We start from the raw sequence: 21,928 nt of genomic DNA, 5'->3' as shown, positions 1-21,928 counted from the left end.
ACTGCCTTCATTGAAACACCACTTGAAAGTGCTTTAGAGCCTTGTAAACAGTCAAAAGACAGATTCTTGCAGCAATGAAAAAAATTACCAATGATAAGGTAAACTGCTGTTTCAGAAGAGACTGGAGAGGAAATGAAGGTGCTTTGGAGTTTTTATATTGTCAGACAGTACAGCAAAGTCAAGCCCAAGGGAAGATGTATAGGAAAAATTGGACTGCTAGAACAAGCTGGGATAGTAACAGCCACCAGCAAGATGACCTGTTTATTGGCATTTTGCCTTGTCTTGCAGTGTCCAAGAATTATTACATTTTAAAAAATTTTATTTTCTTTCTCTGAATCTATGACTATTTTTAAAAATGGAGGACAATTAAAAGGGTAAAACTAAATTACTTATATTCCTGTAGCATATCTTTAAAAATGTAGTAACTTTTTGAGGACCTCTTTCAAGAGATCATCTGTTTGTCAACACTGTTGGCTCATTCCTCTCAACTTCTAAACTAATTTTTAAAAATTGTCCTTATTGCAGCATTTGGGATGTTTCTTTTTTTCTTAGGTGAAGTTTGGTTATATGTGCCAGAGTTAGCAACTGTGGTTATTATGGCTATTACAGTGGGTTAAGAGAAACAAGTTTTTAGGGAGCATGCCATCTCCCAGCCATTCTAGGCATCTTGGCAAGAGGCTTTGTCTCTACACTGATTATAAACAGAGCCTGAAGTGACCGGTTTGGATATAGATTTCTACATCAGATGAATCACAACCTGAAAGTTGCACTGAGTATTCCTGGTTACTGAGAGCACTGATTTTGACATCAGTTTTGTAACAACTTGTACAAGTTATTTCCGGCTTTTGCAATACATTTGGATTCAGTGAAGTGTCAGATGAAGAAGCAATCACTTGCAGACTTTTTGGCTCTCCCTAAGTTAGGAACTAAAGAGCGCACCTTCCCCACGGGCAAACATGTTGCAACATAAAATGCGAATAGCTTGAAAGAAAAACAGAAGCAATAAAGGAATGGCTCTTTATGTGCCCTAGAGGAAGAGGAGAAACTGGCAAGACATTTTAAGCCAATTCAGGGAAGAGTCATTTGACACAACCATGATGACACTCGTATTATTGGTTTTAAAAGTCTTGACTTGTCACGGAACATACTTTGCTACAGATGAAACTAAATAAAAGACAAAAGAGCTTAGTACTGACAAGGAAAGACATTCACATTTAATACATGTTAATTCACATTTTTCTTACAGGACAGTTCATTCAAAGTCAGTTCTTTGAGCATGGTAAATATTTTACACCAAAAAAAAAAAAATCAATAATGTTTGCATATACAAAAGAGGACAACTGGCAAAATTTAATCACAGTTGCTGCTCAACAGCAATTATCTCAAAGATGAACCTCTGGTAATATGTGACTACTAAGATGGTGACTCAACTGGTTCATATATGAAAACAGCTTGGCTACTATAGAATAAAATCAAATTCTGCAGCTCCTTAACTTTGCAACCACTCATGCTGCTGTCCTTATCTCTTGACTATGCTCTTGTTCTGAAATAGCACAGGGGGATTTGTCCTTTCAGGATTTCATGATGGTGTTTGCAGTCATGGGAAATCTGTATGAGAGAGAAAACATCCCACTCAGTAGCAGCAGGATGACAGCCACAATCCCAACAGGAATGGCAGCACCAGCTTCCTGCGCTGCTGGACTGGAGGGCATGTAGTAAGAAGGAGGAAAAGCTATGCTCTGGTTGTGAGTTACAGAATAGAAATTCCAGCTCACGGGAATCAGGACACACAGACCAGCAAATATGTAGAAGAAGCCACCCACCAGAAAGAAAGGGGCAATGAGGGTTTTGTGAGTGATTCCCATATACACATTTCTCAGAGCAAATATTGTAGCAGCCAGTCCCAGCAAGCCCACAAACATGGCAATCAACAGGAGACCCTGAGCTGCATAAATTTCGTGGGGGATGAAGGAGTCATAGCTACTGAATTTATGGCAGAACTGTTCTCTATAGCCGGGCGAGACGTGAAGATAACTGATGAAGCAGACTTTCCAAATCCCCACCCAGGCAATGCCAGAGGAGATGATGGTGGTGTTGTCCACATGCCACACTCTCCATTCCACAATTCCCATTGAAACTGTGCACAGGATCCAGCCTACCGTGCCCAGAGCAAAGGCAGCAAGCTGGAGGTGCGAGGTGCTGACCAGGGAGCTCATCCTCCTCTGTCACAGACACAGTTGCCATGTGAAGAGAGAGAGGCACTGCAAAGAAACAAAAAATAAAATGACAAAGGCAATTATTATTTGGGTGAATAGGTGAACCTGTCAGTGAAAAAGAGAATGTGTGTGCAGAGGGAGGATAGCAGTCATCTTTCCCCAGCTTTAATGAACTGTTGAAATTTAATATCCATGGACAAATAACATAGAAGTTTTAATTCTGTTTGGGTCATGGTATCACACAGAGGAGAAAGTTTCTGATAAGCTCCCCTTATGATCTCCTTTTTACATTCACAAAAGGAAAATTCATGGGTTTTTCCAAGTTACTGTTTTCTTTGTTAATTAACCAGTATGTTCAAAGATTCTTATACACATTACACATAATCAGGAGCCCTAGAGTTACCGGCTAGCAGGAACAAAATCTGAGAAAATCCTCAGGTCCCTGACTGTTGCAAGAGATCCTACAAAGCAGAATCTGTGCTCCTTTCTCCTGGCAGCTGATGCTGGAGCCCAGTCTGTACAGACTTCAGCTTTTGTGCTGCCTTTACCGAGAGCTGCTGGGACCAGTGTCAGACAGAAAATGTAGTTCAGAGGCATGAACAAATCCAGGCCACAAAGGCTAACAACAGCCACTGAACTTTGACCATTTTCAGGTTAATTAGCCATGAATTCATTAGCAGAAACATTTGAATTAATCAGAAATGTAACACTGTGTGGGGGCTGGAGCCTGGATATGCTGTCTTCACTTTCCCACACTCAAACTTCATCCAAGTTTTTTTTAGTGTTTCACCTTTGCAAATCCTACTTGTTTATAAACTGCCCAGCTTCCCCAGTTTGAATCATCCTAAAACTGTGCTGGAAAACATTTTAGTCATTTAGCCTAGCAAAAGATTTAAGATTTGTTTGCTGACTGTACATTCTGAGTGCAAATTAGGGTTTAATTGTATTTTTTTCAAAAAAGAAAACAAAAAAAAGAGAAACAAATCAACACTTAACTTCCCATGTCTTTTGTACACTTTTTTGAATACTTACAGGAAAGATTTATGATCAGTGAAGATGTGGCCTCAATTTTTTTGTGTAGATCTGACAGGTTCTGGGGATCTGTATATTTTATAAATTTTCTAAAATATCTTTTCTACTGCTCCTATTTCATTCAAGACTGGAGAAATGCTGTACCAAGTTGACTCTAATAAGACTCTAATGTGACTCTGCCACAATGTTTTGTGCACGAAACATTAAACATAAAGACTAAAGCAACAACTTTTCTATTTACTAATCTTAAGCTAAATGGATTCAGTTGGCGATACAATTTTGTTGCAAAAATCCACCCATGGAAATCTTAAAAAAGAAATATCTTCATAACAATATGGCCTTAAGCAGACAGTGTCCATCTTCTCATACTGGTGCCCACTACATACTTACTTCAGTCCTGAAGGTGATGCCAGCCATGAGAGGATGGGATAGAGTGATTTTTGATGCCAGACAAACACAGCAACATCTGCAATTTTATAATTTTGGCCTCCCAATTCATCTATGTATCTCCAATAGGACTGATTTCCTGTGGGATATATTAATCTCCATTATTGCAAGTGTACATTTAATCCTCTCCAGCATGGAAAATATTGCTCCGGAAGAGTCTCTTGTATTTTTATCTACTTAAATGGAAACCAATTTATAAACACTCTCAATGTGCTGTGTTATTTACAAAGTGATTATAAACCCCCCTTTCTAATTAACTGTTTTTATCAGGCATAGAGCACAGTAGCCCCACAGGACATTTTGGATGGTTTTCTTTCTGTCCCAGTTCCACATCAAAATAGCATTGTTTCTGTTCCTGTCCAGTGTTGGGAAGGTGCCAGACAGGAAAGAGCACGAGCAGAGGAGTCCTGTGCTGACTCCCTTCAGCTTCTGTTGGAATCAGTGGAGCACACAGAAGCCAAACCTGAACCACATGAAGATGCCATTTTGTGTAGAGCCCATATGTCTGTAACACTTCACATAAACATTCATTTAAACAACTTGCTGTTGATCAAGGTCATAAAAGATATGTCAGCAGGTGAATCCTTATCATCAAGAGCTTTTCAGAGTATTTTATCAGCATATAACTTCATTGGTTGAACATACCCAACTGTCTGCTCACAGAATTAAATGAGATTAAATAAGATTCTGAGCCTACTATCAAACCTGTATGTGCTGACATACTTAGAATTGTGTCCAGAACTGAACTATAAAGTTAAAAATTAGGGAAAGTTCTTCTTTCCTTTAAGATTCACCAAAAAACCACACAGGGGGAAAGAATTTAAGGCTTATACAAAATTTCTGAGAACATTGGAGAATAACCAGCTATCAAATATGAGCTTTAGGTGAGTTATCAGGTGTCTAGACACACAAAAAATTGCTTATGTAGGAAATGATTCATTTTGGCTCATTTCTCCACACCCTGCCCACTGGAGCTTATTTGAACTAACCTGGTATCAGTGACTTAGAGAAAAACCAAGGTTCAAAAGAAGTACTTTTGAGATCGATGATGAAATTAAATTATAGTTCTCATACTTGTGTGTTTTGGAAAATCAAACAGAAGCCTATACTTGATGACCTCCTGGTACTGAGATTCAGCATGAAAATAAGGAACAAAAGATCAAGATAAAATAGTTACAGGATTTTTCTTGACATATGAAAACATGTCAAAATTAAAACAAAGTTCTAGTTCATGATTCCCGTCTCTATCATTATGATAGACATCTTGCTGGTATAATGAAAAGACAACAGGTATGTATCACTTGCCAGAAGCATTGATTTTAAAGGAAGCCTTTGGGCAAAGAGGATCAGGGAAACTCCTTTTCCTCCAATTGTAGAAAGATACATTAATTTTTCAGAGCTACAGTGGCAACTATTTAAAAAAAACCAAAACAAGACATTTCTCTTGTAGATGCCAAATAAAACAGGGAGTGAGCTGCAGAGGGCGTCTTCCTCCAGGATTTCATCCATTCCAGCGACTCCCTAGCTGTGAGACCTCAAGAGGGAAGAACGGAAGGAGGGAGGAAGGAAAGGAGGGAGGTGGGGTAGGTTGTAGCAGGCTGGGGTTTACAGCAGCGCCTGGGTCAGGGCTTTGTCAGCTTTTGCCTCAGCTGGACTCTGAAAAAGGTCACACCTTGGGGGTGACCCTGCACAAGTGTCCATCTTCAGGAGGTGGGTGATGCAGGTACTGAACTTGGCTCAAACACCAGCAGTGCCATTCCTGTAGATTTCAAGGACAGAGGCATCCCTTTTGGAAAGCAAGAATTTGATCTGTCACCAAGTCATCATCCACAGGAAAAAAAAAAAAAAGAAAAGAAAAAAAACAAACAACAAACCCCCCCCCCAAATTTTTTTTAATTAAAACTTTCGGTCCCTGTACAAATGCCCTTTTCAGCCTGCTGGGAGAAAAATGTGAAAGCTCAGTCCCTCCATCTTTGAACTATATTGGATAAAATACAGTTCAAAGCCCAGATTATATAGCAGGCTGTGCTAACGCAGCATTGACTGGTTTCATGCTTTAGTAATTATATAAATATTTTGAATTAATTTAATTAGTGTAGTAAGGTTACCTGTATGGTCTGAATAATACAACAATGTAACACAATCACTAGATGAAATGTCCTAAGGCAAATGAACTCATATTCAGTCAGCTACAGGAGATCTTCTGAGTAATTAGGTGGTGTCACTGGCATGCAGTTCTTGATTCAGGAGCTCACTCAGAGCTGCAGATTTCAGCATTCCAACTTTGCAGACCAGCTACTTCATGGCATGGCATCAGCCTACAAAGGCAATCTGGCCAGGAGGAACAAGCTAGGTCTGTGTGGTGTCTGCATCAGTGGATGAAAAGCATGACTGAAAACCCTTTTCACCCAAAGAAGTGAGTAGTGGTTTTGAGAGGTGGCTGCAGTGCCATCTTTCAGTATTCCATGATTTCATCCTCATTTTCATTTAAAATCTACTCAGTTCAATCCAACAACCACTCCAGCAGCTTCTGGGGACGGTCTTTGAAAAGTCTAGAAACAGTAGTTAAAAAACTGAGAGCTGCTTCTACAGACTTCTCACCTCTTTTCTCTCTTAATACATCTTTTATTTCCTTCATTTGGAAGGGCTTTCCTTCACAGATGTGTTTTTAACTAAATACCCTACTAAAGTGAAGCAAGACAGAATCATAAAATCCTTGGATGGTCTGGGTTGGAAGGAACCTTCAAGATATCTTGTTCCAATCCCCCTGCCGTGGGCAGTGGCACCTCTCACCAGACCAGGTTGCTCAGAGCTCCATCCAACCTGGCCCTGAATGCTTCAAAGGATGGCGAGTCTGCAGCTCCTCTGGGCAACCTGTTCCAGTGCCTCACCACCCTCACAGTAAAGAATTTCTTCCTATCATCTAATCTAAGACTAATCTCTTTCAGTGTGAAGCCATTCCCCTTTGTCCTATTACAGTTCCTGATGAAGAGTCCTCTCCAGGTTTTCTGTAGGCCCCCCTCAGATTCTGGAAGGCTGCTATGAGGTCTCCACACAACTTTCTCTTCTCCATGCTGAACAGCCCCAACTTTCTCAGCCTGTCTTCACAGGGGAGTGCATATTAAATGTAAATTTTCTAGCATTCAATTCAAATTTGCACAGAGAAGACAGAAGCTACTAGTGAAACATGATACATGCCAGTGTATTCATCCAAAAATAGAAACTTGAAGGATCCTTTTGTATTTATTGCTGATTTTTACTTAAATTAAGCATTGCACAGTGAGTAGCTCTTTTTCTTTATGAAAAGTATGTTAAACCATTGCACATGAACTTCAGGGACAGAATGAGACATGACTTTCCCACTCTCAGCTTTAAGAAACAGAGAGGACACCTGAGAGTCATGTTGACTTTCCTACAGCTGCAAGCTTGCTTCTAAGGAGAAAAAAATAAAAGCAAGCTGCTCTCACAACTGCCAAGTGGTTTCACAGAGGGGATCTTGGGTCATCTGTGCATCAGGCTTACCTTTAAAAAGACTAAAATGAAATGTTGCAGTTGAATAGATCAGTTCTTTGTGGCCACAGTCCTACCTCCTGAGATTCTCAGCAGCAGGAAAAAACCAGAAATGGAGCTATACTTGAAATTTTGTCAAGACTTCTTTTACTTCCAGTAATTGTTAGTGATGAAAGGCTGGGGCAATGATATCAAATCTGAGGGCGGAGATACCTCATTTACACCAAATGAATTTCACTTCTGGAATTAATACAGTGTCTTCCAGAAAGCTGTTTTAATTACATTCAGTAGTCTGTATCCTTCCCTTAGGTTTCAGATCTGCTTTCTAAAATTCAGCCTGCCTTAATTTCCGGAAACAATGACTTTAAAACCCTGCAGGTAAATGCAGGAGAGAAAAAAAGCTATCAAACTCTCTTAATTCATGCACTTAAATATAATTGGGCCTTTCAGGTTACTGGGTCTCAGGCTGCTACTGTGGGGGATGAGGGCCTGTGCCAGGGATGTCCAACTTGTAGTGTGGTGTAAGAGTGTGTCCCCAACCACACAATCACCTGCAAGACTTGTCTTTAAATTCATCATTTCATATGATGGGTTGAGAGAAGGAGGCTTTCAGAGGCATTGAAGGGAGTTTGCCATTTAGCAGAAGTTCTTTAAAGGCTGGTGTGTGCTGGGTAATACATTCCACAGCAGCAGCATCCTCTCTGCAGTATCTCTTACCCCTCTGGCACCTAAGGCACCAGGCAGAGCTGGATGGGGCAGTCATCAACACTTGGAACATAAGATCTCTGACACTGCAGGGAAATGTGAGATGGAGCTGTGTCTTACCATGGAAATTTGTGGAAGTCTTACACAAAATGCATGATCCTTGACATGATATTCAAAGACACTACTAATGCCTTAGGATCCTTGAGTTTGGATAGAAGAGAACTTCAGAAATGTTTTTTATCCTTCTGCCATCACCGTTTCAGCACAGCTGTGGCTGAAGCACAGCTTTATGTCTCAGGTCATCTACTTGCTGTGGTCCAGGCCACAAGAATTGCCACCACTGGCTGATAAATCAAGTCTATAGCTACCTTCTTCAAAAGCCATTTCAAACAGTCAGCGTGGCAGTTATTTTGTTCTATTTTCCTAGAAATAAAGTTAGCTGCATTTATTACCCATTCCTTGAATACATCTCCCTGACACTCAGTCTTGAACTCTGATATCTCATGTTTAGGTTTCAGCTGTCACTAAAATACTTTTTTTCAGTTAGAAAAGACAAACTAGTGGGGCCTGGAGTCTTAAAAGTCATTGTAGGGTATGTCCAGATTTAACTTGCCTTATGTCCCCTGTCCCTCCAAATGTCAATATCCAGTGTTATGAACTCTGCTGCTTCCATTTATTCACTGTGTTTCAAAACAAGCAAACCAAAGCAATCTTCATTTCTCTTCCATCAAGTAAGAATACACTGAAAATTAGCTGTGTAAAAGTCCTTTGCTTATTTCAGGAAAATGTTTTGATTTGCTTTGATAATAGCATGAAATGAAACTGATAATTTCTATATATCCTCACTGTTTTTTCACGCTGTAATTTACTTTTCTGTGGCTGACCCCACCTTGAGCTCTTATTACAGAAGGAAACATTGCAGGCTGGTAGGCAGTGAGATGGCAGTGGGATTGACCCAGCATTCAGATGACCCCGTATTATCAGAGTTTCTACAGATTGTTTTGCCTCTGCCTTGAAGGGAGCTCTATTTAGAGCCAAAGTGGAACAGTTTAGAGACATTCCAGGAATGACAGCCCCTGAAAAACCAAGGCAGATAACCTGGCTGTGTTGAGATGGGATCCTTTCAGGAAGCTTCAGAAAGCAGAGGGAGCCCAAAAGCTTGCCTACTCTGGCACAGATAAAAGAGCACTAAGGGTTCAGTAGTGTAAAGAAGGCAACCACATCCAGGTCCCAGAGAACTCACACACGACTGGGAAGATGAGGGCACTGAACACACACTTGGGGCATGGGAAGATGTCACCCAAGAGGAGACAACTTCCGGCCAAAAGAATGGGAACTAATGCTTCCTGGAGCTGCAGGAGAAATGAAGAACTCATGAAGCACCTTGGATGTCAGCCTGAAAGTGCCGCACAGGCACCCGGTTGGGAGGAAGGAGCATTCCCTGAGCCAGGGGCACGTAAGGAAGTGGCTGCTAAACGGGCAGCAGGAGACCACAAAACCTGCACACAGCAACCTGCTGGTGAGGTTTCCTTCACAGATGGGGGGAAGTGGGTGAAAGAAGAGCTTTCCAAAAGGATAGGAGACTATACTTGCTTCCTAGCAAGTGATAGCACAGCTAAAATAAAATAGGTTAAAAAATGTTCCAATAGAAGAGCGATGTCTGAGTCTCCCTGTCTGAACCCACTTGCCTGCCAAAAGATAGGAATTCTACTGCAGCTTGTAACCAGCTTAAAGAGAAAGTTCATTATAAACTCTTCTTATATAAAATAAGCATAAAATTATTTTTTCCAGCCCATGTTAGCAGAAATTCACTTGTTTCCACTTATTTCATGTTTTAAGCAAATATTTTTGCTTTAGATAATGCCAGGCATCACATGCATTTTTTAATTAACATTCCAATCCTACCTTTGCAAAGTTTTATAGCCTAGATGCAGCTTTATTGACTATAGTGAACATGGTTTACTAACCAAATCCTTTGTTTAATGTAAGTCTTGCAGCAGAAAGGGAGTTTAAAAAACCCCAACAATATAGTAATTACAAAGGTCTCAGCAATACCTCTATGATTTAATGATTGAAAACTGAATTCTACAATTCCCAGTTGGGAAAGCTTTCTTTATAGAAAACAAATAAATATTTAAATCTCTCCCCATCTGTTCTCTATCAGCACTTCATAATATAAGTAATATAAAAAAAAAGGGGGGGACTTACTTCTCTGAGTCTGAGAGTTGCCTAAGGCTTTGAAGCAGTGTCAGCTGGATGAAGCGAGTTCCAAGAGGGAGATGGAAAGAAATGCCCGTGCAAATTGGTCAACTTGTTAAGCTACCAAACAGGTACCTCACAGTTCCTTGTCACTCTCCCACTAAGTCAATAGATGTAGGAAGTCAGTTAATCATTAACATCTTATAAAAATATGAAAGCTTTGCCATATGCCATTTATTCTAATTGCTTTAAAACACTTACCAAAGCATACAGATAACTTCCATGGAAATTACAGTTTTCTGTAAGATACCCTTTCAGAAAATCTACCTTTATGATTACGTGATTTTCCAGCTTGAGACCACCATGATGCCCCAGTCTGGGGCAGCCTGAAGGACACAGAATTCCCATCTGAAAGAGAACAAAGTGATGTCATAATCCTGTCTTTTTTGTTAGATTTTTCTTCCTGTACTTATGCAACTTAAATTAGTGCAGCTCTGGAGAAGAAATATAGGGGAGAAGGAGGAGTTTTTCCAAGGAGTAAATTCAAGCTGAACGGCTCTCTTGATGGACTCTATGGCTGGCAGCACCCACACTTTAGTACAAATAGTACTATTGCTATCTCAGATGCTTAAAAAAACACATACATTTTTAAAAATTTTGTTATGTTTGCCTTGCTTCATGGTTTTCCCATGAATGTAAACAATGGCTCTTACAAATTGGAAGAATGTTCTTAACTCCCTTCTGCTTTCTCCTCTTTGAAGCTTATTCTAAACCCTGAGAGACTCCAAATGATGCACTGGACTCAGCTGGTTACAGAACAGGGCTAACAACGCCAACATTGTGTGTTCGATCTCTGTATGGGCCATTTCCTTGGGAGTTGGACTTGATGATCCTTGTGGGTCCCTTCCAGCTCAGAATATTCTGTGATTCTGTGACATTTCAAAGCCTGGTGTTAAAAGACAAGCAAGTTTATTTCACAGAAATACCCTGAAATGGGGAAGCCCCATTAAAAATTCTTCTCATTGAAAAATTCTTCTCATTGTAACATACACAATGGCTGGTCATTGGCATCACTAAAGAAGACTGAAAAATGTCATTAATTCATATTCTCCTGTTTTCTGTATCACCTTTAATCCTCTCCTGCTGTATCTTGCAGCTGATGCTGGTTCACTGGTTCATTGTGCAGGTAATGCAGCCTGGCCATGACAAGAGTCTTGTTCTCTCCTGCAGGTCACCAGCCTGGGATCTTCTCTCTGGCTGCTCACAGCTGGATGGGGTTGGTTTGGTGCACAGGCAAACTCAGCTGCTCAGGCTCTGCTGTTGCGTGACAAGAAGCCCAACACACACACACCCCCCGGTGGGCTGCTGTTATCTGCCAGACTCCAGGATGTCCTCCTGACATCCTGACAGGGCTGCTGATTCACAAGGACAGCATCCTTGGGCAGTAGGCAGCTGGCAGATAGATTCCTTTTCTTGCATTTAATAACTGCATGAGACAAAATTTGCAGACAAAACCATTGCTGATTTTACACATGAAGCTGCTGCACACCCGTATTTGTCTCACCCTGCGATAGGAGGGGCATCCCCTGCACCACTCTCAGAAGAACAATTCTTTGCTCACCAAATTCTCTCCCTCTGATCTATTTCTTCTCAGTCACAAAAAAACCCCAAACCCCAAAAACCAACACAACAACAAAACCAAACCCACTGTGATGTTTTACAGATTAAACCGTACTGAAAAATAATGAGTTCAAGATATTTGTCAGCCACCATCGGTACAGTGAAGTTTAATTCAATTGGAAATCTACAGTGCTCAATCTGTGATAACAACCAGCAGCATAAGCATCATTACATTAGTGAGAAATACAATACACACAAAATGGAATGGAGGAAGATAGGAAGCAAATGACAGTACTGAGTGGTTATTTTCTCAGTGTATGATTATGAGTTCTATAAACATATTCCTTTTTAGTGTAATAGTGACAAATTATTAGGAAACAGATAGGAATTAACTAAGTTCCTGACTACTTAATTTAAAGGAACACATTTTAAACATAAGACTTTATTGTTCCTTGAATGCCAATGGTTAATACTTTTTGAGGCAGAAAACATTTGCTTTCTTCCTCCTATGGCCTGGGCCAAAGCACATTGAAATCAGTGGAAATAGTTCTGCTGACTTCAAAGACCTTTAGATCAAGCCCGGTCCCTTCTGTGGTTTACAATTTCATTGTTAAATACCACAGAACAGGAAATATTTGTTTCAAGTTATTTTTCCTTTTATTCGTTACACATTGAAAAACCAGCCTGAAATCAAGATGCTGTGCAAGACACATTGCCCAGCAAGTGGTACCACGTAGGCAGCTGAGAGAGCCTGTAAACAGTGTGGAGGCTCAGGTACAAGGACTTCCTCACTTTCTCTTTCTGAGACAAAGGTTACTTCTTCTAGGAAGCACAGCAGCCTCCCTGCAGCAGCTTGCCAGTCTGTGATCAGTGAATTAGGGGATTAGAGCTGGTGCATCCTCACTCTGGGTCACTCCCTGCTTGTCCTCAGCAGATCATCAGACCAGCAACTCTCCAAATCCAACACTGAACCTAAGTGTGGGCCTCTAAACCCACCGCTTGAGTCTAATAAAAGTATTTCCATAAACACCTTTCCTAACTGTTTACCTTCATGGCCAAAGTTGTCCTTTAAAACTTGGGAAATTCAGAGATGAGACAAACACCTCTACCAAACTCAACACATCTCTCATTAAGTGCTTCACAGCCCAGCAGCAGCTGACCTTCTGCCTGTTTTGCCTGGGCCTCTTCAAACACAGAAATCAGAAATACACTGTCAAGAGTACATTAAATGACACCGGAAAGCAACAACACTTAAAGGATGAGGATATGTTTGCAGAGAGTGCACAAAAACCTCACCACTACTGGGACCTCACTGTTGAGGCAAATCCCATAAAGAGCCCACTGGACTCTGCACAGATAAACTCCACAGCTGTTGCGGTAACAAACACCCCAAACCCAGACAGGTTTTTGAAAGGGTTAAAACCCCCTGCACTTCATTGCACATGCCTTGGGAAGTGGGAAGAAAGCCTTCAGGAGAGGGGCTTGGGAGGCCTCCATGTAGGATGGGTCTGTGTTTCTCTGCAGATGGAGGTTGCTGGAGCTGGAGGGATGAATGAGCCACTGGAGTCTCCTTCCTGTGCCCCTAAACACAACCCTGGCACGGCTGCTCTTGTCGTAGCACAGCAGAGGGCTCAGTTGTTTAACAGCTTGGCTTTGGCTTTTAGAGTGGTTTTCACTGTCCATCCTGCCAAGTCTGGCTAATGCTGGGAGTCTGCAGCAGCCAGGCTACCCAAGGCTTGCCTCTGAAGAGGCAACCCACTGCCAGCCTCAAGGGACTCCACAAGGAAGCACTACACATTATCAGATACTCAGCTCAATCCCAAACGACACTGACCCTGTTTATAGCTGCCACAAGTGCTGCTTGTTTTTATGGTTAATCCCATTGGCTGGGAAGTTTTCTGGCTCCAGAGAACTTGCTAATAGGTTTGTTGTGATTATGTAATTGTATTTTGGGTGGCCTTGATTTCTCTTCTGTTTTGTGAAGTTCCAAATAGACATGCACAATGCTCAGACCCTACTATCCTCTGTGTTAGTTCCACTTGCCCCCAGTGCAGGTGGGATTTAAACATGTGTTTTAGCCTAAAATTACAGTGGACTCTGGCATTATATGAGAGGGATTATACGTTATCCCTCCCAGCGAGAGAGACGGTGTTCAATGTCCAATTTAGGTACTACAAGCTAGGGAGACTGTACTTCACTCATGTCTGAACTTGCTTCCTTTCAATCTTGCACAGCCCTAATATCCCTAATAATGGTCACCTACTTTTTAGTGCTTCTTCTAGCCAAACTACATCAGAGACCTTTTTTCCAGCATCTACACCATTAGTAGTGTCCTCAGAGCCCCTGCTGACACACTAACATCCCTTTATTTTTGTTGTTAACTTTCCCTAGATTCCCTTGTAACTGAGTTAGAAGACTCACATAAACTTCCTACGAAGACTTCGACCCTTTTACTGTTGGTCAATTAAAAACCCAGGGGGAAGTAGGGACACACAAAACATGGCTGCCCAGACTATCTCCAGCATGGGCTGTTTAGACCTTTTCTTCAGAGACCAGCAACTGTAGATCCTTTGGAATGGCCTCACTATTAGTTTTTGAAGCAAAATTGAGATGACTATTGCAGGCACAAAAATTTTAAGAGGAATGATTTCACTGTGATTGTGATTCAACAAGGGGCTGATTTAAAACCAAGAAAATTTGTCTTTGGCTCAGCAAGAAATTGGTATTTTTTCCCAGAGACACAGAACACAAAAGCTGCCATGCATGAAACGAAGGGCTGCTAAAATTAGATGCACTCTTGTGGTTTGGGTAGGCTTCTGGTTACTCCCAGATACCCAAAAGTAGGTCATTCAAAGCTTAACAAAGACATTTCCCTCAGACTTGACATTTTAGAGCCAGTGGAAAAGACCACCTGATGGGAACGTTATCAACACGTCACACTGGGGTTTCACTCCGCCTTGGCAGCGTTTCTGAGAGAGCTGCAGTGCTACAACACCAGGCTTTTGCCACTTCACTGGAGCTGCTTTAGCAGCTTGTTCTTATCAGCTGTTAGAAGTGACAAGGAAATCAAATATCAATGAATTTTCATTAAAGGAAATGAAAGTAAGAGATCAATAGAAACCTTTAGCTGTTAACAGAGCATGGGGGTTTAACAGCTTTACAAAGCAACTCCCTGCACAAAAGCTGGGGCAGTATTAAAGTATTAGTTTAGGAGAACAATATGAATAGCTGGTTTCTCATTAGCTGATCATGATCATGATCTGAGGTAGGCGATCTTTAGGGTCTTTACTGACACCCGAAAAGGGTTTCTGTACCTTTGCCCCAATTTCTGGTTACTGTAATAACTAAACAATGACTGTGATCTTTCATCTGACCAGTCCCCTATTTAGATTAATGCAGTAGGAAGTAGATAGAAATATTCTGGTGACTGAGAACACAAGTAAAATAGGATACTGCAGAAAGCAAAATAGATTTCATACAAAAACCTTAACAGCCGCAAGCTGGGTGCCAGTGGAGAGCAGAAGGATGCAGTTCTGTAAAGAGCTCCAGACAGGGCAAATTCCTTAAATATGTGAAGGGAAGCTGCTTTTCAAAAGCATGTTATTCCAGCATCTCCACCTCAAAGGCAGGACAGCTCTACTTTTTATCCTTGTGCTGGTCTGTCATTTACTTGGGCAGTGGGGGAAAGAAGTGCCAAACTTCCCCTGCTTTCCCTCAAAGCCTTGCTAAGCCAGCTTACAAGGCAGAGATGAAAGGTCATCAATGTTCCAGCACATGCTGGAGCTTGGGACAGTTTCAAAATGTGGGGGACAACCACCTGGGAGGTTCTGATGAAGAGGGGAATGCTTTTATGGACAGCTGAATCGGTCAGCACAGGAAAGCTGGTAGGAAACCCCAAACACAGGAGAAAAAACAAAAGCAAACTTAGTAACTCATTGAGCCAGTAAAAGGAGAAGAGTTTGTGGCAGTTCCTATCGGTGCATGTGTGGAGAGGGTCTGTAATGGAAGAAAAAAAAATTGTCTCAGCCATGCTGCCTAGAGTGCTCGAGCCCCATTTGCAAGCCAAGGGCTTGCAAACTCTCACCTGTTTTCCTGACCTGTCAGCTCCAAAAGCTGTGTTATAATTACTGCTGCTCTTTTAAGACCCCTGTTGTAAAACTGTAGGCAATCTAAATATTTACTGAGGTAGTCATACCTCGGTATGAGATCATGTAATGTAAGAACAGCAAACACAAAAGGTGGATTTATAGTGACCATAAAGTTTTCATTCCCAGTTTCCTGACTTCCAGAGGCTTTATGGCCAACCTTCGCACTGCACTTTCCCCATCATTCATGACAACAGGACTGCACTCCTGACACCCTTGAACATTTGCACCTGATTTTTATTTTCATGTCTCTGTCTTGTACTCGCTGGGTCCTGACAGGACTTTCTCTGCCCAAATGAGTCTCATGCTGTATGATGCCCAATAGCACACACACCCCAACTTTTAAATCCCAGTTTTGACCAATGAGTGCTCTTTGTTACGTTATGACATATCTCTCTACTCTCTAATAATTTACATGAGTCTCTTCTCTCATTTTCCTGTCCTTTGCATTGGATATAGATTGTGGGATTAGACACAATATTTTAGAAATTTTATGAAGTTTTCAGCAATATTGCATCACAAGTTACTATGTTTCCTGTGTTCCTCTGTTTCAGGCTTTTTCCTAGAGCACAGAGCTCATGTGAACTGTTCATTCGCTGTGATCCCACACAGGTCTTGAGAGTCTGCTCTATGTGTCATTGTCCATGTGATCGCCATCATTTGCTCTTTGATTAATTGCTTTTCATGTCACCATATGAAATGCTAATTTGTTTGAACACACCCAGACTACCGATTTTTCTCTATGCAACTTTCCTCTTCATTGTTTGCCATTTATGTTGCAAACCGTGACCATTATCACTGGGCTTCAGATGTAATCATCTCTTACTGGTTTGGTGGAACTGCCCATTGCAAAAAATGCTGGTCTAAGTAACTCCACCTTTGCAAAACCAGTGTGACAATGAAGTTTACTCATCTAGGTTCTTTTCTTCCCTATGGTGTAAAAATAGGAAGAAAAGTGGGGGTTTTTTAATTTTTGAACTCTAATTGTATACAAATACACAGAGGATTTGGAGAACATAGCCTTGTAAGAATCCCTAGATCTGAAATGCCAGAGACATCTTCTGTATTAAAATCAAAAGGATTCAGCATGTGCAGGCATTTGATAAATGAAGCTGCACTTAATGCTGCACGCAACACCTCAGCTTTTAGAATTTCGTGCTGAGTTAGGGACCCAAGGCATGGATTAATCCCACTTCTGATTTCAATGCCTAAGTTAGCTTTGTCTGCCAAGAGGAGGAGGAGGTGAGGAAGGGGAAGATATTTGGGTTGAACCAAGCTCTTTCAGCAACCTTAGCTCAGCTCAGCTATAGAGGGAATCAAGGCCAATCAGGCTCTTTATTTAGGCCACTAGCCATACACCTAAACTGCGATCTAGGTGTAGCCCCCATTATATGCTGAAGAGTTGGACTCTGGTATCAGTGTCTGAACCCAGGCACCTCAGACTTGAAAAAAACCAGGACAGGAGTGGATCTGCAGCCTTTGGCACTTACACTGCAATTATACAGCATTTAAGGCTGGATTCAAAGCCTGATGTTGTATCCTGCATCTGGAGGGGACAAAAAGCTGGATGTGAGCCAGAAGAGGGGGCTTGCAGCTCAGAAAGCCAAATGCATCCCTGGGCTGCATCAAAAGCAGCATGGCCAGGGAGGTGATTGCGCCTGGAGTGCTGCATCCCACCCTGGGGTCCCCAGCACAAGAGAGATGTGGACTTCTTAAAGCAGGTCCAGAGGAAGACCTGGATGATGATCAGAAAGCTGGAACCACTCTCCTGTGGTAACGGAGTTGGGGCTCTTCAGCCTGGAGAAGAGAAGGCTCCAGGGAGACCTTCTAGCACCTCAACAGGGCCTGCAAGAGAGCTGGAGAGGAAATTCTTAAAAAGGCATCCAGTGACAGGACAAGGCTTTAAAGTGAAAAAAGGTGGGTTCAGATTAGGTATTAAAAACAAATTCTCCACTGTGAGGGTTATGAGGCACTGGAACAGGGTGCCCAGAGAAGCTGTGGATGCCCCATCCCTGGAAATATTTGAAGACAGGTTGGATGACTGCTTGAGCAACCTGGTCTAGCAGAAGGTGTCTATGCCAGAAAGTCAGAACTAGGTAATTTTTAAGGTCCCTTCCAACCCAGGCCAGTCTGTGATCTGGTAGGACACTGGGGCACATTCTGGTCACACGTCTCCATGGAGTATTTCTGCTTTCAAATTCACTGATGGCCTACTATGAATTATGCAAGAAAGTCCTGGGAACAGAAACCCAAGATCCTCCACTCCCTATTTATGGCAAGGCTGAATATTTAGATCTTCAGCTTCTTGCTGTCTAAATCATGCTTTCCTGGCAGAACACAACGATCAGCTTAAAGAGGAATTGGGTATTGCTCTGCCCTCAACCACAAGCCTGGTATTAAATCGAGCTCTGAAGAGGTGGCAATTAGAAAAGCAAAATCCCAGAGAACAAGCCAGGTCACTCATTCTGTGTGCTGTGCTGTAAACACCCTCATCTCCCAGCTTGTGTGACTTCAGCATCTCAGCGTGTCCAGCTCGCTGGCCTGTTTAGTGAATTTAGGATGACCACAGAGAAAGGATGACTTCCTCCTCAAAGGGTAACTTCCTCCAGACTTCTTAGTGCCAGAAAGCTGTTCCAGCGTCTCCTGAGCCAAGAAAGGGGTGTCACTGAATACACAGAACATGACGGTCTTACACAGCGAGACCTCAGATTCTGGAATTCTGAGTTATTCCCCATATCTTTAACTTTCAAAGATGCTTTAAGGTATTTTTACATTATAGTAACTAAAAAGTCTGCCCTATCACGTGGAGACAGAACACTTCAGCCGTGTCACGTATGGAGAAAGAAAAACAGGAAATTCATAGTCCTGAAGCACTTTACCACTGGTTTAGTTTTTCTTCCTTCAGGGCACTGATCCTTCCAGGTTTTCTTGGTTTTCACTTCCTTGTGATATGTATCACCCCATTAATAAGAGAATCACTGCTCCACCCCTTTCCAGTCAGTGTTGGCCCCTTTCGATCATCACAGCTTGTTTTCCCGTTTTATCTCTGGAGGAACCATACCTGCGTGAGAAAGCTGCTGAAGCTGCAACTCCTGGGAGTGGCTATGAATAGTATTCACAGGACTCATGCCTTTCATATTTAGATACTGAGATAAACAATCTTATCTTCCTTCCATTGCTTATTATTTAGCCTGTGACTGCTCATTGTATTTATATTTCTCTGAGGCTTTGAGAAAAGACACAAGTGTAATTTATCAGTAACAAACACTGTGAAGAGCAGACAGCTGGGACGTGAAACAGATGTTGAAACTTAATGCCTGAAATAATCCTCGTCATGAAGATTTTGTTAATTCCTTTCAGGCTTTTGGACTTCACAGCTCCGCTGAAACAATGTTTTGGTAAAACTCTTGTAAGCAGACATCCGTTACCCCGTTTCCAGAACATGTGCTCCATAAGGAGCCCAGCAAATGCTGCTGTCACAAGGAACAGCAGCAAATCAACAACCCTCGGCAACGTGTGTCAGACCACAGCTTCCTCAGAGCCAGTACTGGCTCATCTTACAGAAGTTGCTTGGAATGAATAGTTTAGTTAACACAGTTGCAGCTTGGTATGCACTTAAGAAAAGCCTTTCTTTCACTAACTCCATTAAAATACAGGAACATAGACCTAAAATTCTTGACAGTTCTCACCTGGGACATGTAGCATGCAGGTCTTTTAGATGCCATTTTGCTGGAGATTTTATGTTATTGAAAGTATGTATGATTATTTTTCTGTATCTTCCACCACCCTGTATATCTTCAACTTCACAGTCACAAATCCATTTGCTTCAATTAAAATCTCTCCTGTGTCAAGACAATCATGAGCAGCAATTTAAAGTATTCCAATAAAAGATGAAATGCATTGGGAATCTGGTTGTTCTCTAGTGGCACTGTTGTAGGTTAATAAATGACACCCAGAGAGGAGGAGATACACAGAATTCCTCATTCTGCTTCACTGCAGAAGAGGTGCTGGAAATCAGCACAGATATTCTTGGTATCCACACCCATGGCAGCAGCCAGCACAAGGTAGTCAGAAGCAGCAGCAGGCAACAGGTAATGACAGTTTGTGGATACGTTTCTTGTTAACTTTACCAGGAAGCAGTTTGCTGCATGGAGGAGAATTAAGAGGAAGGGAGAACACAGGCTTCACTAACACCAACGTGTTTGGCAATATGGAAGGCACATCCTAGTCACAAGGTCACCTCCGTGTGCAAAACTTAGGAGACTGCCTCCAAGACAGATATCAAAGCATCTAAAAATGAAGCCATTGTGAGGATTTTTAACATAGGAAAAAAAAAATCTGCATTTTACTAGCCTTGTGCTCAGGAAAGGCTCAACTGCTGAGACTAAAATAAAACTCAGCCTAAGATACACAACAGCCCCACTAACCCAGATGGTTATAAACAAGAAAAAGGTGTTTAATGTAGCCTGTCCTAAAGCGATACTTGCTCTGCCTGTAGGTGTACTACTGTAGCCTGAGTGAGAATTACCTTCTCCTACTGAACTGCACCCAATTTATTTCAATTCAAAATTCCCTCTGGAATGTATTAAGTTAACCTACTTCACATGGAACAACTCTATGCATAGAAACATTACCAAAACAGTAGGTAGGAAGAATGAAACCCAAGATTTCACAGGTGAGTTGCTAATTCACATGGGTTACCCATCTTACAGTCTATGGATCATTATAATTAGTTAAGTCGCAGACTGGAACTGTGGTAAGTAAATGTGATCACCAATTTACCACTGCTGACAACTGACAATATATAATCCAGTTTAAAGATGTAATTGTTAATTTTCATAACATTCTGTGGGCATCATCTGCTCAGGTATATAGAAAAACCAATTTATCCTCTAGAAAAACCTGCACAACTGAGAAGCCCTTAATTAGAATAAGCCTTTGAAATTCCACAATAAATGACCGGACACCACTAAAACAGGAGTTGTGTTCTAGTGTGTATCATAAGGCCTTGCTAGAGCTACTGGATTGCCAACAGATTACTTCAGCTCTAAAAACTGAGTCAATTAAGTACACCAAAATTAATCACTAGAACTTGATTGGGAAAGAACATCATATGGTGACTCCTTTGAAATCTGAGGATCTCAAGTACCTCACGAGAGAAAATAAAAAGCTGAATTTCAGTTTAAAGAAAGGCAATTTTAAAAAAATTCAAGTTGTACACAAAATCTAGACTGTTACTCCTCTGGTATAATATACTTGATTATACCAGGAAAACTCACGAAAACAGGCACAAACAGGTGGGTCCACGTACAGAGAGAGGCAGAAGAAGGGTGAAAACAAGTTTAGAAAAATTCTACAAATATCCAAGTATTTTTCTTTCCCTAACTCCCTTTTCCCAGATTTTATAACAACCTTCACAGACAATTAATTTCCAGGATCAAGCCATGGTTCTGTGATCTGTGGTCACCTCTACTACAAATTTGTGCATACTTGCCAGTGTTCCCCAATGAGGCAGAAGATTCTGCAGTTCATCTGAGAACCCTCATTAAACTGAAGTTGCTATGAAAGTCTAAGTCTTAGAGTTGGAGAGTTCACAAGTGATCTGTTCTTGCAAAAAATCCTGTGCACCACTGACTTAAGACATTTCCATATGAAGTATCCATTCTAAACATGGGATGAAGCTAAAACAGTGGAATTGCCCAAGCAGGAAAGCCTAAACTGCTCCCCCTGGTATGTACTCTGTAAGTGGTGAAAGACCCATTTATTTTATCGACCTCATAACACATTTTACCTTTCTGCCATCTCATATTCACACTTTTATAATACTAAATAGACATGGACACATTTCTGGTACTTGCTTACACTGGGAACTTGAGAATGATCGATTACTCAGCACATTAAATAAGCTGTGCAAAGACAACAAACTATGTCAGACCACACAGACCAACTGGCCTGGCCTGGAAAAACTCAGAGCACTGTTGACGGGCACCATGAGATGGCCAACACAGCAAAGCAAAGCAAAGCAAAGCAAAGCAAAGCAAAGCAAAGCAAAGC

The 21,928-nt window shown here is 41.5% G+C and overlaps 1 protein-coding gene across 2 annotated transcripts; it reads right to left on the bottom strand.

Annotated features, from left to right (window-relative positions):
- Positions 1–1,185: 1,185 nt before the first annotated feature.
- Positions 1,186–10,543, bottom strand: CLDN34 (claudin 34). Of its 2 annotated transcripts, XM_048329020.1 has the most exons (3): positions 10,119–10,542; positions 3,639–3,774; positions 1,186–2,261 (listed from the first exon to the last, which is right to left on the bottom strand). In XM_048329020.1, exon 3 carries the CDS (start codon positions 2,214–2,216, stop codon positions 1,572–1,574), a length of 645 nt encoding a protein of 214 aa, XP_048184977.1. In that variant the 5' UTR covers positions 2,217–2,261; positions 3,639–3,774; positions 10,119–10,542; the 3' UTR covers positions 1,186–1,571. The 2 variants fall into 2 exon arrangements, with proteins under 2 accessions (XP_048184977.1, XP_048184984.1); XM_048329027.1 differs by lacking the exon at positions 3,639–3,774 and having other exon boundaries at positions 10,119–10,543.
- Positions 10,544–21,928: the final 11,385 nt, after the last annotated feature.

Source organism: Corvus hawaiiensis, chromosome 2, assembly GCF_020740725.1.
Source record: "Corvus hawaiiensis isolate bCorHaw1 chromosome 2, bCorHaw1.pri.cur, whole genome shotgun sequence".
Classification (NCBI taxonomy): domain Eukaryota; kingdom Metazoa; phylum Chordata; class Aves; order Passeriformes; family Corvidae; genus Corvus; species Corvus hawaiiensis.
This window is presented reverse-complemented; position numbering and strand designations above follow the sequence as displayed.